This window comes from Pongo abelii, chromosome 2, assembly GCF_028885655.2.
Source record: "Pongo abelii isolate AG06213 chromosome 2, NHGRI_mPonAbe1-v2.0_pri, whole genome shotgun sequence".
Classification (NCBI taxonomy): Eukaryota; Metazoa; Chordata; class Mammalia; order Primates; family Hominidae; genus Pongo; species Pongo abelii.
In genome coordinates, this window is record NC_085928.1 from 67,697,698 (window position 1) to 67,715,746 (window position 18,049).

General features: G+C 48.2%; 1 protein-coding gene across 5 annotated transcripts in view; it reads right to left on the reverse strand.

Annotated features, from left to right (window-relative positions):
• Nucleotides 1-3,877: 3,877 nt before the first annotated feature.
• The window catches only part of SLC6A1 (solute carrier family 6 member 1), a 46,572-nt gene continuing 32,400 nt past the window's right edge, over nucleotides 3,878-18,049 (reverse strand). For 3 of the 5 annotated variants that reach the window (XM_054551717.2, XM_054551719.2, XM_054551716.2), the window contains 9 exons: nucleotides 17,593-17,727; nucleotides 17,300-17,403; nucleotides 16,817-16,941; nucleotides 14,315-14,427; nucleotides 13,812-13,943; nucleotides 11,906-12,008; nucleotides 9,413-9,513; nucleotides 8,462-8,629; nucleotides 3,886-6,271 (listed from right to left, as the gene is read on the reverse strand). In XM_054551717.2, the coding sequence (XP_054407692.1) occupies nucleotides 6,167-6,271; nucleotides 8,462-8,629; nucleotides 9,413-9,513; nucleotides 11,906-12,008; nucleotides 13,812-13,943; nucleotides 14,315-14,427; nucleotides 16,817-16,941; nucleotides 17,300-17,403; nucleotides 17,593-17,727 (1,086 nt within the window). In that variant the 3' untranslated portion in view covers nucleotides 3,886-6,166. Of the gene's footprint in view, nucleotides 6,272-8,461; nucleotides 8,630-9,412; nucleotides 9,514-11,905; nucleotides 12,009-13,811; nucleotides 13,944-14,314; nucleotides 14,428-16,816; nucleotides 16,942-17,299; nucleotides 17,404-17,592; nucleotides 17,728-18,049 lie in introns of all 5 variants that reach the window. The other 2 variants (XM_024244693.3, XM_002813432.5) reach the window with 1 other exon arrangement.

Below are 18,049 nucleotides of genomic sequence, written 5' to 3' on the forward strand. Positions count from 1 at the left end.
TCCTCCTACCTCAGCTTCCCAAATAGCTAGTACCGCAGGCATGTACCATCATGCCTGGCTAACTTTTCAAATATTTTCTTTGCAGATGGGTCCTTGCTATGTTGCTTAGGCTGGTCTTGAACTCCTGGTCTTAACGACCCTCCTGCTTTGGCCTCCCAAAGTGCTGCAATTACAGGCATGTGCCACTGTGCCTAGCCATGACTCTGTGTATTTAAAAATATAGTTTATTATGTATTTCCTATTATAAAAATAATGTTCGTGTCTAACGCAGACAGAAGTGCTGGATGTCAGAGTGCAGGCACGGCGGGAGCCAGTGTGTACAAAAATGAAGATGGAAAAGGGACTTCAGTGCTATGGCTGGAGCACAGACATGAGGGGTCACTCATACCTCATGGGGTGGTCCCAAGGGAGAAGTGAGAAAAATCTTGTGGGGTGGTTGGTACAGAGCCTCAAACTTAGTAGGGCCTGAATGAATAGTTGTTATCATTATCACTGTTGTCATGAACTGCCACTACTTCAACACCAGCCTTCTCTGAGCAGCCCTGACAGTGGCTCAGTGAGGCTGAAGGGTGTCCCTGGGAAGGTTCCATGAGGATCATAAAAGGGCTGGTTTGTGAGGACAGAGAGAAGAATAAGCAGCTGGCGCTATTGTGTGGTCACAGAAAGTCATCAGAATGGCCCAATAATGAGTGTTTCCTACGTTCCAGGCCCTGTTCTAAACACCTGACACTTACTAAGCCATGAATCCTCAGCCCTGAGTGGAAGATGCAATTGCTCTCACATTTCCACCCAAGAGAGGGGCTACACTAGCACAGGGTTGGAAAAGGGGATGGCCGAAAATGTTTTCCCAGCCTTTGGCTCAAACTGTAAAAGGTTTGGATGTAGAGAAGCCAGGAACTAGAAAACAGAAAGACTTCCTTAGGAGAAGAGATTATCTATCTATCTATCTATCTATCTATCTATCTATCTATCTATCTATCATCTATCGATCTATATCTATCTACACACATACATGTGCATATGCATATATCCATACATATAGATATACATATACATGTACATATGCATATACATATACATGTACATATACATACACATATACCTATCCATATACATCCTGTGATTTATTTTCAACATACATAAGATAGGGTTAATATCCTCAATATATTAAAAATAACTCTTCCAAACAAATAAGACAAATACAAAAACAGGATTCTGGCTGGGCACAGTTGCCCATGCCTATAATGCCAGCACTTTGGGAGGCGAAGGTAGGAGGATTGCTTGAGGCCAGGAGTTTGAAACCAGCCTGGTCAACACAACGAGACTCTGTCTCTACAAAAGAAAAATTAAAAAATTAGCTGAACGTGGTGTCTCATGCCTGTAGTCCCAGATACTGGGAAGGCCAAGGCAGGAGGATGGCTTGAGCCCAGGAGTTTGAGGCTGTAGTGAGCTGTGATTGCACCACTGCACTCCGGCCTGGGCGACAGAGCAAGAGCCCGTCTCTAAAGAACAACAAGATGCTCATGAGCTATAAATTCACAAAATAAATACAAAAGGCCAGAAAGGACATGAAAAAAAAGTCCAGCATCAGTAAAATTCAAAGAAGTACAAGCTCAACTATTAAGATAACTTTAGCTGTGAAATTGAAAAAGATTTTTAAAAATAGTAAGACGTAATTTTGGAAAAAGTGTGGGGAAATTGTCACTACCATGTACTTCTGAGAGGAATAAAAATGGTCACCACTTTCCCTGAGGACAGTTTGGCACTAGGTATGAATGGCCTTAAAAATGCACAGACCACTTGACTCAGCAATTTCACTGCTGGGAGTTTATTAGAAAGAAATAGAGATGTGCACAAAACTTGAGCTTCAAAACTGTGAGCCATTTTCATGATCTGTATTAGCTGGATCAAAGGTCGTGGTCACCTAGCCCGGAAAATGTTTACTCCTCAAAGCAACCTTTGATTTTAAAGAAAGAGAAATACAAAGTCTGCAGCCAAACATTTTGTGAGACACAGACCCCACCTGAGGTCCTGAACCTGTGAGTGTCCCTGGAAAAGTCAATGGGACATCCAGAACCTCTTTTTCCATATTATAGAGCCCAGAGGAAATCACATAATTACAAACCATCTGGGTAAGCTGAGGACCCCAAATGCCACATTTCTTTGCTTTTGCCTGGAATGATATCAGCTTAGTGCTGTCACCCTGGTTACCTCATGCTAATCAGGAGCTCTAATTAGCAGCCACATCTGATTAATAAAAAGGGGGGAAATTGCTTCATTATTAAGCGACAGTTTGGTAGACAAAATCCTTCAAAACATGGGGCTCTGGGTGGGGGATGGACCCTGATTAAGGAGGTTCTTCTAAGGGAGCATTTCAGGAACCATTGCTGTAATAAAACCACTATTTTTTTTTAAGTGCTCAGTTTGGGCTAGGCACCATGCTATGTGCTTTCCTTGTTTTAACTCATTTCACTGTAACAACAATTTTGTGAGGAAACTGGGGCACAAAGAGATTTAAGCAACGTGTTCAGAGTTGCTGAGAGAGTGAGCGGCAGAGCCGGAACTCACATGGTGAGCTGTCTGACCCCAAAGCCAGTGCCCGCGATGGCTGTTCCATCGCCATTCCTTGCCCATCCATCCATCCTGCCATCCATCCGTCCATCTATTCATTCATTCATTCATTCGTTCATTCATGCATGCATTTGTTGAGCTTCTACTGTGTGTCAGGCACTGTTCTGGGCATCGAGGACACAGTAGTGAATCAGCAAAAGTCCCTATCTTCCCAGAGCTTCCTTTATTTTTATTTTACTTATTTATTTTTTTGAGCTCTGTTGCCCAGGCTGGAGTGCAGTGGTATGATCTTGGCTCACTGCAACCTCCACCTCCTGGGTTTACTCAATTCTCCTACCTCAGCCCCCGAGTAGCTGGGATTACAGGCACCCGCCACCATGCCCAGCTAATTTTTGTATATTTAGTAGAGATGGGGTTTCGCCATGTTGGCCAGGCTGGTCTCGAACTCCTGACCTCAAGTGATCTACCCACCTCGGCCTCCCAAAGTGTTGGGATTACAGGTGTGAGCCACTGTGCCCATCCCCAGAGCTTCCTTTATAGTGGGGAGAGATAGAGATTAAATTAGTAAGCTTGCAAACGCTGAGAATAAGAAAAATAAAGCAGGGTGAGGGAGCAGAGAGAGATGAAGGAGCATGTTATTTTAGCGAAGGTGGTCAGGAAAGGCCTCTGTGAGGAGGTGACAATTGAGCAGAGACCTGAATGAAAGGAAGGAACCAGTGGTGAGGACAGCCTGGGAAGAGCAGACCAGGTAGAGAAACTGCAGACTCTTACTTTCCAACTGCCCTACAGTGGTCTAAGGTCCGTTCCTGTAATAAAGCCCTGATTCCATCATATCCAGTGGCTCCACTTGCCAGGCTAAACCTTGACTGACAGAGTTAGTGAAGATAAAAGTGGCGACGTGTTAACAACTGGCAAATCTGGGTGAAGTGCAGATGTGTCCACAGAACTATTCTTACAACTTCTCTGTAGAATTCACATTTTTCTAAATACGATTTAAAAAGATAAAAATGTTGAGGAAGGAATCAGTGAGTGAATGAATGAGTGCCGTTGTTCACTAAATGTGCTCCTGGTCTCCTGCGGTTTTAGATCTTTATTTAGTTGACCCCATGCACAGTGAAAGCACCTCCTTCGTGGAGCGCACAATCATTTTCTATGACTCTAAGACTCTGGGGAAGTCCAGCTCCGTTTTGTTGGGTTTTGAGCCCCAATCTCTCTCTGCTGGGGAGAAATAAATCTATGTGTATGTGTTGTTGTTCTGATGAAAGAGGATATTGTGCCCCCACCCCAAAGAATTGAAGATCTGATGTTGTATATCATAGAACCTTTATTATTTATCCTCTAAATTCTTAGAAACTTACATAACGCCCGTGCTCTAGTTATGACACCATTTATAGACATTTAAAATGCATCTTCATTTATAAATATTTTACATTTGGTCCATAGAACAGATAATTTTACTAAATAATACTGTATTTTTTAAAACAGGCTCTGTATATACTTTGAATATGTATATATTACATATATTTTTTATATAGAGATAGATTTACTTGGTGTTCTGAGAATAAATCCTTATTGCAAAAAAAGCATATATGATAATACAATATCTTTTTCCCCCCGGGCAAATACTAAAAAAAAAGTTACACATATTCACAGTTCTCACAGTAATTGTACGACACTTAATATTGTGCTCTATAAGGTAGGTTTGGATGGAAATCAGTTAGGGGATTTCTTGCCAAACATCTCACTTAGAATTGCTTACAAACATTAAATACACTGCATTTATCTTAGAGAGACTTGGTCTCAGTTTCACATTGAAGAACAAAGAGAAAGTTGGAAGTCTTCCTGCCCTTAGTCTAAAGGAATTCACACACAGATGGGGAAGTGGGACCATGAGACACAGTGATGGGTTCCTGTCATTCTAAACCTTATCATTTAACAATACGTATGCATTTTGATCATGGATTCACCAGCTGGCACTGGGGATGCCTTGGCAATGAGACTATTTTACAGATGACCTCAGGAAAAGGCTTCAGATTTCCTACACAATATCAAATGAGACCTTACGTGCCACACGTGAGGATGAATGTGCATGTTGTGCGTTGATATGTGTACACATATTTTTTTTTTCTCTACAATAATGTGCTTAATATTCTGAGGGTAATATCTTATTGCAAGAACTGGTATGCTGGTCACTTTCGGATGAGAATGACAAGAGATTAAAAACCCCACAGTCACAGTTATTTACCATAGTTATTAAGGATTAGTCATAAAACACGGCTTGTGAGCTAACTAGCTAAGGAGCTACAGGGCACAATGTACGATTTGCTACGTGGGAACCCATCTTCCTGGCAAATGAGACACGCGGAGCTACTGGAGCTTGCAAGAAACTGTCTTTGCTTGAAGTGCCGCCGCCACCACGGAGCCCAATTCCAGAAAGGAACAAATCATACTTCCCAATGAAGCAGTCTGAATCTCGGAAGCACATTGTGGGGGGTTCTCTGGATTAACACTAGCTCCTCAGTTAGTGGGCTGGGTGGGTTTTAGTGGCAGTGAGGAGACTCCCGCTGAGGAATTTCAAGGAAGGTGAGGTGGCAGCCGCTTGGGGTGGGTGGCAGTGAGGGTGGTAGTTTAAGAAGGAGACCGAAAGATAACTGTGGATCCGTCTTGACTGTCGGACAGATCCTTCACCTTGATTTCCCCTACAACTATTTTGTACTCTGTGAAATTGGGCATCTTAAGAGAAACTGGAGCTCCGGAATAGGAAGTTTCCCCAGTAGGACCTGAGGCCCCTGGAATGGTGATAAAAAGAGATCAATTGTGCTTGTGGCAGTTTTCCAGCAAGCAGGGCTTGTCTGGACGGATTGCACTGGGCCAGGTCCAATCAGAATGGCCCGGCGGGGAGGGGACAGGGACATCGGGCTGCAGAATGCTCATTCATTCCGGCGGCGGGGACAAGGACGCTCCACAGACTGCAGGAGAAGCGGCCCTGGGAATATCGACTGAGGCCCCTGGGTTTTTTTGTTTTGTTTTGTTTTGTTTTGATCCAGCTGCCTTGGGAAGGAGAAAACCAAAAACACGAAAGCCAGAGCTCCGCCGGCTTCTGGTACTTAAGAGCAAGCGTTCCCGGGAAGTCCCCATTGTACAAAATGCCCTTTTCCTGTGCATGGAGCAGCGTTCGGAGGGAAAGGAACTCCTGCAAAGTCCGAGATAACAGTCAAGGGTTTCAGCAGTAAGAGAACAGTCAGGAACAGGTTTAAAAGCCAGGAGCACGTGTGGCCTCGCTGCATCACACTCCCTGGCGGGATAAAAATGATCTACTGCGGCGGTTACGAAGGCTGATCGTGGGATGCCGATGGGGCCTGGATTAAAAAGGTCACCAGCCCGCCAGGTGCCAGAAGCCACCGGGTATCCTTGCCCACGGCAGGGCCCACCCAGGGGTCTAACTGTCCTCCCACCTCCCCTCTCTGCGTGGTGATGGTGTCTGGACTCGCCACTCGAGGTAGGTTGAGATGGAAGGTATCCTCAGACATCAAGCGGTGGTCGCACTCAGCCAGGTCGGGGGGTGAGAGTGTCGGGTCGGTGAGTGGCCCCCACCCTAGATGTAGGCCTCCTTGCTGGTGGAGCTGCCGGCCTGGGGCTGCTCAGGACCATTCTCTGGGCGAACGATGTCTTCGCTGGGCTGGACCATGACTTGGATGCGCTGTGGGTACCGGGGAGGAAGGTGTGAGGCTCTCTGGGGAAAATCCCAGCCTGGGATGGTGGGGAACTGGCCGCTTCCCTCTCCTGCCCTCTATTCAAGTGCATCCTGTCTGCTCTGCCTCCAAACCACACCCAGACTCCAGCCACATCCCCACCTCCTGCACCCCCGCCACTGCCTCACATGGGCCACGCCACAGGCCCTCTCACTTGGGTTATCGGAACAACTCCCAATCAGCCCTCAGCTTCCACTCTCACTTTCATTCTGTCCTCTCACCCCTTCATTCTGTCCTCTCACCCCTTCATTCTTTCTGTCGTCAACACAGCAGCAGGAGAGTTCTGTGAAAACCAGACTCAGATCATGCCCCTGTACTCTTCAGGACCGAATGAAGGCTCCCATTTCACCAAGAGGCAGAGCCAAAGTCCTCCAAGGCCCTACATAACCTGGCCCCTGCCACCTCCCAGTCCTCAGTGTCCTCCCCTCTTCCTCCCGCATCCACCTCATCTGCATGGGACTCCTCGACGCCCTGCAAATACAGCAGGCACGCTTCCACCCCAGGGCGTTTGCACAGGCTGTGCCCTCTGTCTGGCACAGCCTTCCTCTCAGATAGCGACAGCTCGCTTTCCACTTCCCTAGGTCTTGGCTCAAATGTTTCGCCTTCTCAGTGAGGCCTCATCCGGCACTCCCTAAACCCTCTACCCACTTGATTTTTCTCTATAGTGCTTCTCCCCACCTCACGTGCTTTTATTTTGTTAGTTGCTTATCTTCCTCTCCCAGAATGGGAACTCCAGGAGGGTGCAATTTCTGCTTATCTTGTTCATGGTTGTGTCCCCAGCACTGACAGTAGTGTCTGGTACATCATCAGGGTTCCATCCATGTGTGCTGAATGGATGGATCCCCCACTGCCTTCGCCATCCTGCCCCATCAGCTCACACCCTGGCCTCAGGTATGTCTTGGCCCTTCCTACTGCTGGGCCTTTGCACAAGCTGTGCTCTTTTCTGCAAGGGCACCCCCTTAACCTCTTGCCACGCTAAGACCCAGCTGCTGTTTGAGGCTCTCCAGTGTGTCATGGAAAATGAAAGCTTTGGACCTGCATTGGGAAGAAAGGGCTTCAAGCCCTGGCTCTGCTCACAGCTTCCTGAGCTGGGAACCTGCTTACTCAACCTCTGTGGTTCCCCAGTTTCTTCATCTGAGGTTGGAGGAAGATGGGCCAGTAACTCCGTGGTGGCACATAACCTGCAGCCAGGCTTCCCTGTATCTCGGACCTGAGAGCACTTTCCCTGGGTCTGGCAGGTGCATTTCCCAGGGAACTATAGTGGACAGCAACTCATCCAGGGCCTTCTGGGGCGGCCCTCACGCTCTGACTCTCCACTTCTCCCAGTGGCATCTTTTCAGCCTGCACACACCTCATCAATGAGGCACCTGCCTGGCACCTCCAGCACTTCTTTGCTTCCCTCAAGAATTTAGTGCAATTTAACAAAGTGCGGGCATGGACAGAGAACCCTATGTGATGGTGAGGCCCTTGCTGCAGGCAGCAGGTCTTTTGTGCTTTGTCTTTCTTTGTGGGTAAGACCACATTTTCTCTATATCAACCCTACAAATGAGATCTAGAGTGAGCCCTGGGCAAATGTGATCCCACCCTCTGTCTGTTCCAAGCCCTTCATGACACCCCATTGCTGCCAGGATAAAGTCCAAAGTTCTTGTCCTGGTTTTCAAAGCCCTTCATGATCTGGCTGGACCTTCTTGCATCCCAACCTCATCTCTTGTCACGCCCCCTCCTCAAACCCCTTTCCACTTTACCCTCCAGCCACACTGATCTCCCTTCAGTTCACCCAATGCAGTTTATACCCCTGGACCTTTGCACATGCTTTCCAACCTCTCCTCCCCTCCCTCTTCTAGGAACATTCTTTCTGCCTCTACTTTTAAGTTTGGTTTATCCCCAGGCCTCTCCTTTGTTATCCCCTCTTCTGGAAAGCCTTCTTTAGTCCCCCCTAACCCAGGTAGGGCTAAGGCAGGGCTGTTTTCTCCCACCCCCTTCGCTTTCCCTAATCTCAGTGTCTCTAATAATCTACTGTCATTGGCTATTGACTTGTCTGTCTCTCCAGCTAGACTGTGAGCTCCACAAGGGGTGGGGCTGTGCCTGGCACAGTGGGAGAAGGACACTGGCAATTTGAAGGGTGGGGAAGGGCTTACCTGCTTCAGGGAGCCCTTTAAGGTGAGGAACATGTAGGCCATGTACCCAGGGATGAGGACCATGGAAGACAGAGCCATCAGCCAGCCCACACCCTGGCCCCATTTGGGGAAAACATAGTTTCCCATGGTGAGTGGTGTCATCTGCACAGCACTGAAAATGAACACGCCCTGGAGATGGTGGAGGGGAGAGGAGGAAGGGGGAGGAGTCAGTCACCCATTATGGACCACCCTGAAGCCAGCAGGCTGACTGCCCTCCACCCTCAACCCGAGGCTGACCCTTACAGAGGCCCAAGGTCTTGGGAGTCCTGCAGTCAGCACCACTGCTAGCACATAAGGTGCCCTTGTGCACGACAGAAAAAGACATCCTCTCAGGGAAGATCAGTAGGAAAAGGCAACCCCTCTAGGGAGACTAATTAGAAAAGGGAACCCCTTCCTCTAAGTCCCCAGCTTCAAAAGCAGAGCAAGGGTGAGGTATCAGCTCCCAGTGTGCCATTGGCAGGGTCCCCTTCTGTGGGACACGACATACGCAGTGGCTCTGCCCCCACCTCAAGAACCTCGGGTGGCCCCTTCCAGGCCCGCTGCTGCTTCAGCTCCTGCTTGTGGGGATGAGGGACCCTGAGAAGGAGAGTCTCCAAGTGCCAAGAGCTTGGGCTTGGTTCGAATCCCAGTGCTGACTAGCTGGGTGATGCTGGCTAGGTGAGCCCCAGATCCTGCAGCGGTAAAGTGGGACAATAATGCCTCCTTTCTGAGGTTTGTGGAGGATGTGTCTTGTACCATGCAGGGTGCAGAATAGATGCCCGACAAATGGTAGAGAGAAGTATTATTAAGGAACAGGGTTTCTGGGGGCCTCTTCCACCTGCCTCTGCCTCTAGAGGTTTCTCCCTGGACCTGAGTCCCCCCAGGGCTTGGTCTAGCCTCATCCTAACAGGGCTAGTCAGGCCTTGTTCTTACCGCCACAATGATTGGTGTGAAGAAAGACCAGCAGAGTTTCCACCAGATGCAGGGCCTGGATCCAACCATCTCTTGGATGTTGTCATAGAATCGGTTGACACCTGTGACATTGGGAGCAGGAGGGGTGGATGAGCTGTGGGTGCTTCAGGGTCAAAGCCTGGTTCTACCACTTTCTCACAGTGTGACCATGGGTGAATCACCTAACCTCTCTGAGTCTCAGTTTCCTTGTCTGTACCATGGGAGTAATGCTCTGGGGGTCCTCGTTAGCGAGTATTTTTCAATAGCCCAATTCTCACAGCAAGTGGGTTGTGTAGGTGAGCAAGTCACTTTAATGTGAAGATATCTACCAACAAAAGGAGACTGACAAGATGATCCCCCCCACCCCTGCCACTCTCAATGTCCCTCCCACTCAACATCTATCCCAGCCATTCCTTCAAAGGCTTTCCTGGGCAGGGGCTGTTTTTCCCTGATGGTCAGATGCTATAAGAAACTGGCAATCTACCGGACACGGTGGCTCATGCCTGTAATCCCAGCACTTTGGGAGGCCGAGGCAGGAGGATCACCTGAGGTCAGGAGTTCGAGACCAGCCTGGCCAACATGGTGAAACTCCGTCTCTACTAAAAATACAAAAATTAGCCAGGTGTGGTGGCAGGCGCCTGTAATCCCAGCTACTCGAGAGGCTGAGGCAGGAGAATTGCTTGAACCTGGCAGGTGGAGGTTGCAGTGAGCCGAGATCGCGCCATTTTACTCCAGCCTGGGGGACAAGAGCGAGACTTCGTCTCAAAAAATAAAAATAAATAAATAAATAAATAAATGAAAAAGAAATTGACAATCAATTGCAAAGAACAGCAAATCTCATGAAAAAGAAAAACCCCAAACCCCAAACTGGTGTCTTGAAGTTCACCAGAGTGGCTTCGGGCACTGCTCAAATTATAAGCAGAGTCACTGACCAGTGAGGATCTGACCATGTTAGAACAGTTAGAGACAGAAGGTGTTATTGGGAGTGTAAATTAGTGCAACCTCTATGGAAACCAGTACGGAGATTTCTCAAAGAATCAGAAATAGAACCACCATTTGATCCAGCAATCCCACTACTGGCTATCTACCCAAAGGAAAAGAAATTATTATATCAAAAAGATATCTGCACTCATGTGTTTATTCACAATAGCAAAGATAGGGAATCAACCGAAGTGTCCATCAGTGGATAGCTGGATAAAGGAAATGCGGTTCACATACACAATGGAATACTATTCAGCCATAAAACAGAATGAAGTCATGCCTTTTGCAGCAACCTGGATGGAACTGGAGGCCATCATCTTGAGCAAAACAACTCAGAAACAGAAGGTCAAATACTGCATGTTCTCACTTAAAGGTGGGAGCTAAACACTGGGTACAGGTGGAATAATAGACACTGGAGACTCAGAAGGGTGGGAGAATGGGAGCTGGGGTGGATGATGAGAAATTACTTAGTGGGTAGAATGTACAGCTGGGCATGGTGGCTTATGCCTGTAATCCCAACACTTTGGGAGGCTGAAATGGGCAGACCATGAGGTCAGGAGGTCGAGACCATCTTGGCCAACATGGTGAAACCCTGTCTCTACTAAAATACAAAAAATTAGCTGGGCGTGGTGGCACATGCCTGTAATCTCAGCTACTTGGGAGGCTGAGGCAGGGGAATTGCTTGAACCAGGCAGGCAGAGGTTGCAGTGAGCTGAGTTTGCACCACTGCACTCCAGCCTGGCGACAGAGCAAGACTCCGTCAAAAAAATAAAAAAAAAAAATAAAATAAAACAAAAATAAAAAAGAATGTACATTATGTGGTGATGGGTACACTAAAAGCCCAGACTTCACCACTACACAAGATATCCAGGTAACAAAATTGCACTCGTATCCCTTAAATTTATGCATATAAAACAAACATAAAACAAACAAAAAAGAAGGGACAATGACAAGGGGGACGAGGTGGCAGATATTGCAAAGGGGGACACAAAATATCATGTTTCTTTAAAAATATTTGCTTTGATGGGACAATCAAAGGTGCAGGAAAGGATGTCGTCATTTTTTACCATCATGCAGTTGGCTTAAGAAACCTAGGCCACAAAATCAACAAAATCAATGTTTCTTTTGTTATTTGTTTTAAGATAGCACACACTTTTAATTACAGCCTAGCTTTTGTTAAATATATAACTTTAAAACTTTAAAAAGTAGTTTTGGTTTCCCTTTTCTGGATAAAATCTCCAAAAACCCTTTTTATTTCAAAATTTATAAAGAAATGTTGGCACCTATTTTAAATGAATTCATTTAACTGCTCTTATAGCTTCTAAACATGGGGCCCCTGGATTAACCTCATTGAATTGTAACGTGAAGAATAAATAAATACATAAATGTAGGGAGAAGACCTGGGGTTCAAATTGCACTTGTTGAATGATGACTCAAGAAAGGAATGAATGGATGAATGAGGGAATGAATAAGGGAGGAGGGGCTGATACTCACCATAAAACCAGGAAATAGAGACACATTCAAAGAACACGAGGAACAGCAGGCTCATGCCACTGGCAGAGTAGTAGTCAAAGAGTTTGAAGACATAAATACCCCCCTGCAAGAAGAAAAGAGGTGAGAACAGGTGCATTGCCCCTGGTGCCCACTGCATCCAGTTCACAGACGACATGGACTCTGGAGGCTGATGGGGCTGGGATTAGGCTTCAGGGTAGATTAGATGAAGCACTGAGGGCTTTGTGACCACGGGAGGATGTGGATGTTGACAGTCCAGGGATTGGGAAGGAAATCCCAATCCCTGGACTGTCCAGGTGGTAGAGGAAAATGCTAATTTCTAGTAAGGTTGGAGGGCAGAAAGAGGAGTTGGTCACCAGGGCCATCTTTTTACAGTGTAAATCAGTCAGGTCTCTCCCCCACTTAAAACCTTTCATGACTTAAATGAGACAATAATATAACACATAAATAAGCAGAGAGAGATCTAATCCAATCCCATCCCATCCCATCCCATCCCATCCCATCCCATCCAAATGTCTTGGCCTGCAAGGCCCACATGGGCTGATTCTTCGTCTCCCACCCACTGCCTCACTCCCTCTGCCTCCACCACACTGGCTTCCCCCGTCCCTCAAATGCCTCAGGGCTTTTGCACCTACGCTGCTCTCCTTCCCCAGATCGTTCTCTGGCTGGCTCTTTCTCATCATTTAAGTCTCAGCTCAACTGTCGCTTTCTTGGAGAGAGAGACCTCCCTTGACTGCCTTGTCTGAGGGAGTGCCCCTCCTGTCCCACTGGCCATTCTCTATGCTGCTATCCTCTTTTCTCCAGCGCACTTGACACTCTCCAAAATCATCTAATTTGTCTGTCAGTCTTGTCCACCAAAATGTAAGCTCCAAGACAGCAGACATGGTAGTATCTGTCACATTAATTGCCGAATTTCCAGGGTCATGCCAGGCCCCTAGTAGGTGTTCGACAACTATGAATGAAGGGATGAATGAATACTAACTCTGGAGCAGAACCACATTTGGATCTGGGGCGGGGGGGGCGTGATTTGTGGATTATAAAAATCAGACCCGCAGTGCTGAACTCATGTTGTTAGAGTCGTTTATATTTATTGCACAATTCACCAGCTATGTGAGCATTTCTCATTCATGTCAATACAAAAGAAAAATGGGAATGAAAAAAAGCTTTGGGCAGTGTCAACTTCAAAGGCTCAACTCCAATTTGACTTTCTGGCTAATTTCTGTGGGCCTTTCTTTTCTTTTTCTGTCTTTTTTTTTTTTTTTTTGAGACAGAGTTTTTCGCTCTTGTTGCCCAGGCTGGAGTGCAATGGTGTGATCTCAGCTTGCTGCAACCTCCGCCTCCCGGGTTCAAGCAATTCTCCTACCTCACCCTCCCGAGTAGCTGGGATTACAGGCACCTGCCCCAGTGCCTGACTAATTTTTGTATTATTTATTTATTTTATTTTATTTTTTTTAGTAGAGACGGGGTTTCACCACATTGGCCAACCTGGTCTCAAACTCCTGACTTCAGGTGATCTGCAGGCCTCTGCCTCCCAAAGTGCTGGGATTATAGACATGAGCCACCATGCCAGGCCCTCTGTGGGCCTTTCAAAGCTCAATTCCTACATCCCCTCCTCCAGGAAGCAGTCCCTGGTGCCCCAAGTCCAGTTAGGTGCTGCATTCTCTAGCTCTGTCCTATATGTCCTAGCTCAATGTTTGTGTCTCCACCAGCCTGGGAGCCTCTGGAGGGCAGGGACCCCGTCTGAGTCACTGTTATGTGCCCAGAGCTTGGCACAGAGATGATGCTCAATGAAGGCAGGAAAGGTGGGATACAACAGAGGAGGGGAAAGGAGGCCCTGGGAGTGGCTCTGGGCAGTGCTGGGGGAGTGCCAGGTGCTTACTGAGCTTACCTGAGTGATGTTAGAGAGGCCAATCAGGTAGGAGATGATGCAGACAGCAGCAATGAAGAGCTCTCTGCGGTTGCGGAGGAGCCTGGGGTACTCATCCACCAGGGCTGTGATGAAGCCCTCCACAGTGCAGAACTTCAGGTGGGAACAGAGATCAGCCACCTGCAGCAGCCCCAGCCCCAACCCACCCAAAGCCTAGCCCTCTAAGGAAGGACGGGAGGCCCAGAAGCACCGAGCCAGGAGAGCCCAGGGTCCAGCCTGATTCTGCCTGTGACTCACTTTGTGACCTCAGGAGAGTCCCTCCCCTCTGGGCATCAGTTTCCCCTTCTGGAAAATGGAGAAGGTGGCTGAGCTGTTTCCTGAAATTTCATGCAGTGGAACATTCTAGGGACCTGGAATTTTTGGTCATCTTCTTGGCAGCCTAAGAGTTGCCTCCTCTCCCTGTTTACTCGGGGACTGAGGAGTCTGGGGATGGAGAGCTCCTGGGGTGCAGGGGGTGCCCTCACCTGGCTGTCAATGCCCAGCATCAGCAGCATGGAGAAGAAGAGGATGGCCCAGAGTGGGGAGATAGGCAGCTGGGTCACCGCCTCCGGGTATGCCAGGAACGCCAGCCCAGGGCCTGAACAGAGAAGGGCAAAAAAGAAGAAAAATAAAAGGTACTCAGCACCTACAGCCTTTCCAGCACACTGCCCGTTTTCTAAGCCTTATTTCATTTTCATCTTCAGAGTAACCTTTTGAGTGAGTGTTTTCAGTCCCTTTTTCCAGGTGCAGAAAGAGGGTGGGGGATGAGGGGCCTTAGTAATTGTGCCCAGAGGCAAGAGGACCAGTGAGGAGCTGTGGCCATCATCTCGATGGAGGACGGCATGGCTTGGCCAGTGGTGAGGATAGTGCAGGTGCAGAGAGGCAACCAGATAGAGAGATATGTGGGGGGTGGAGGGGCAGGTCCTGGTATTGGCTGGCTTGCAGGATGAGGGTGAGGGAAGAGCCCAGGACAATGCTGAGGTATCCACCCTGGGCACTGGATGATGGGACCCTTCTGTGATGGGGAGCATAGTGGAGGAGAAGGCTTTGGAGCCTTGTTTGGCATGTGTTGTGTTTGAGTATTTGGTGGGGGTGTCTAAGAGATCAGGAAATCATGGAATGAGAAGGAAAGAGATTGTAACCTCCCTGGGTCTGGCTCTGGATGGGGGTGGGGGAATGGTTGCGGAGTTGTAGAGAAATGAGATGGTGGCTGCCCTTGAAGGGGAGATTAGAACCTGAGCAGAGAATGCTCCTTTCATGGAACCAGCCCACTTCTTCAAGGGACCAGTCGTGTGGCCTCCATGAGCCTCAGGGGCCTCTGCCCTGCACACAGCAGGTTCCTCCCACTGGCTGCTTGCTTGGCCGTGCAGTGAAGGGCTGTCTGGGGTTTTCCTTGGGCTCTGTGGCATTGATGACTGTGTGGTGAGCAGAGTGGGCATGGCCCACTTGGTGAGAACATTTTTGGAGCTGAGACAAAAGCATGGATTTAGGGGTCTTTGTAGTATGGTGATGAACATGTATGAATTGAGCTAAAATGTTGCAGGAAGTCAGGGACCCCAAACAGAGGGACCGGCTGAAGCCATGGCAGAAGAACATAGATTGTGAAGATTTCATTGACATTTATTAGTTCCCCAAATTAATACTTTTATAATTTCTTACACCTGTCTTTACTGCAATCTCTGAACATAAATTGTGAAGATTTCATGGACACTTTTCACTTCCCCAATCAATACTCTTGTGATTTCCTATGCCTGTCTTTACTTTAATCTCTTAATCCCGTCATCTTTGTAAGCTGAGGATGAGTGTTGCCTCAGGACCCTGTGATGATTGCGTTAACTGCACAAATTGTTTAAACAATATGAAATCTGGGCACCTTGAAAAAAAAAACAGGATTAACAGTGATGTTCAGGGAACAAGGGAGATAAAGTTTGGCTGCCTGTGGGCCAGGCAGAACAGAGCCATATTTCTCTTCTTTCAAAAGCAAATAGGAGAAATAGTGCTGAATTCTTTTTCTCAGCAAGGAACATCCCTGAGAAAGAGAATGCGTCCCTAAGGGGAGGCCTCTGAAATGGCTGCTTTGGGGACGTCTGTCTTTTACAATTGTAGATAACGGGTGAAATAAGCCCCGGTCTCCCGTAGCGCTCCCAGGATTAGTAGGATAAGCAAATTCCCGCCTAATAAATTTTGGTCAGACCAGTTGTCTGCTCTCAAACCCTGTCTCCTGATAAGATGTTATCAATGACAATGCGTGTCCGAAACTTCATTAGCAATTTTAACTTCGCCCCAGTCCTGTGATCTCGCCCTGCCTCCATTTGCCTTGTGATATTTTATTACCTTGTGAGCATGTGATTTCTGTGACCCACACCCTATTCATACACTCCCTCCCCTTTTGAAAATCATGAATAAAAACTTGCTGGTTTTGTGGCTTGGGGGCATCACAGAACCTGCTGACATGTGATGTCTCTCCCAGACACCCAGCTTTAAAATTTCTCTGTTTTGTACTCTTTCCCTTTATTTCTCAGACCAGCTGACACTTAGGGAAAATAGAAATGAACCTATGTGAAATATCGGGGGTGAATTTCCCCCAATACCAAAGTTTATACTCCCAAGGCAAGAGTGGATCTCCTCCCCAAAATGTCCAGGATTGTGCTGGACATGCCAGTATAGCCAAGAGACTAAGAGCCCAGGCTTGGGAGTCAGCCAGACCTGGGGTCCAACTCCAGATCCACCATCTTTCTAGCTCCATGCCCTTAGGAGGTGAGTCTCAGTTTCTCATCTATGAAATGGGCTAACAACAGCATGTACTGCAAAGTGTTGAGAAGAATCACGGGTACAGTCCATGTAACATGGTCAGTGCATTGCCTGGCACATAGCAGGTGTTCAAGGCCAGTGAGCAACAGTGGTGGTGGTAATGGTGATGACGGCAAAGGCCAGCATGGTTAGTGCCCCCGCACCAGGAGCCCGGCCCCACACAGTGTTGCACTGACCTGAGGCCGCCACGTCAGCAATGGACCTCTTGGTGACATGGGCCATGAAGCCCACGATGGAGAAGATGACGAATCCTGCGAACATGCTGGTGCACGAATTGATGCAGCAGACGATGATGGAGTCCCTGGAGAGAGGGAGGGGTGGGGTGAGGAGGGTGGGGCTGGCAGATAGTGTAGCTGCTGGCTGTGGTTATGGAGGGGTGGCCCGGAGGAGGAGGCTGGGAACAGGGCTACACAATGGGCCCCAGAAGCACAGTCCCTAAGAGCAAGCTAGAGGAGGGCAGAGCCAGAGGATCAGGGTCAGGAAAGGGGGACAACAGGAATGTCTGTGTCTCCAGAAGGAGTGACACAAAGGACTGGCTCAGGGAGAGGTTAAGCTGAGAGTGCCAAGTGGCCAAAGAGGCCCCTAACACATGACTGCGGGGTGTGGACTCGAGGGGCTCAGCCAGGAAGGAAGGGGCTCCCGCAGCTGTCCTCTCGAACCTGTAGACGTTGTTGTGGAAAGAGTTATAGCTTCCGAGAGCGATCAGGGACCCCAGGCCCAGCCCGTATGAGAAGAAGATCTGGGTTGCCGCATCCAGCCACACCTGTAGGCAGAATTATCAAAGACTGTCAAAAGTAATCATCATAGCCACAGCTACCCAGGGCCTTTTCCATGTGCCCACCAGCTCTCCCTGGCAACAAACCCGGTCTACAGTGAGGGTCAGAAAGATGCAAAAGCTTGTCTCAAAGCTGCTAAGTGGTGGCTCAGAATCCGGGCCGGGAGGGGCACTCACCTCGGAGTCGGACAGCTTGCGGAAGTTGGGTGTGATGTAGAAGAGGATGCCCTCCTTGGCCCCGGGCAGTGTCACTCCACGGAAGAACAGGATGATCAGCATGATGTAGGGGTATGTGGCTGAGAAGTAGACCACCTGGGAGGAAAGTGAGTGACTGGTGACCCCTCCTCCTGTACACCCTTGCTTCCTCCTCCCCCATTTCCCCTACATCCATATCTGTTGTGGCTCTGGGCTTGTTCTTCCGCCTCCAGAAAGCCTTCCCAGATCCTTGCTCTCCTTGGCCACTTATCTGAAGCTCCTCCTTGGAGTCTGAGCCAACCAGCTCACATTTGGTTTTTCCCTTCCCCTGTCCCCTCCTATTTTTTGACTTCTAAATTATCCAAGTAATGCATGTGGTGACAGGAAAACTTTTAAATTACATATGCACACACACACACACATAAAATGAAAGTTCCCT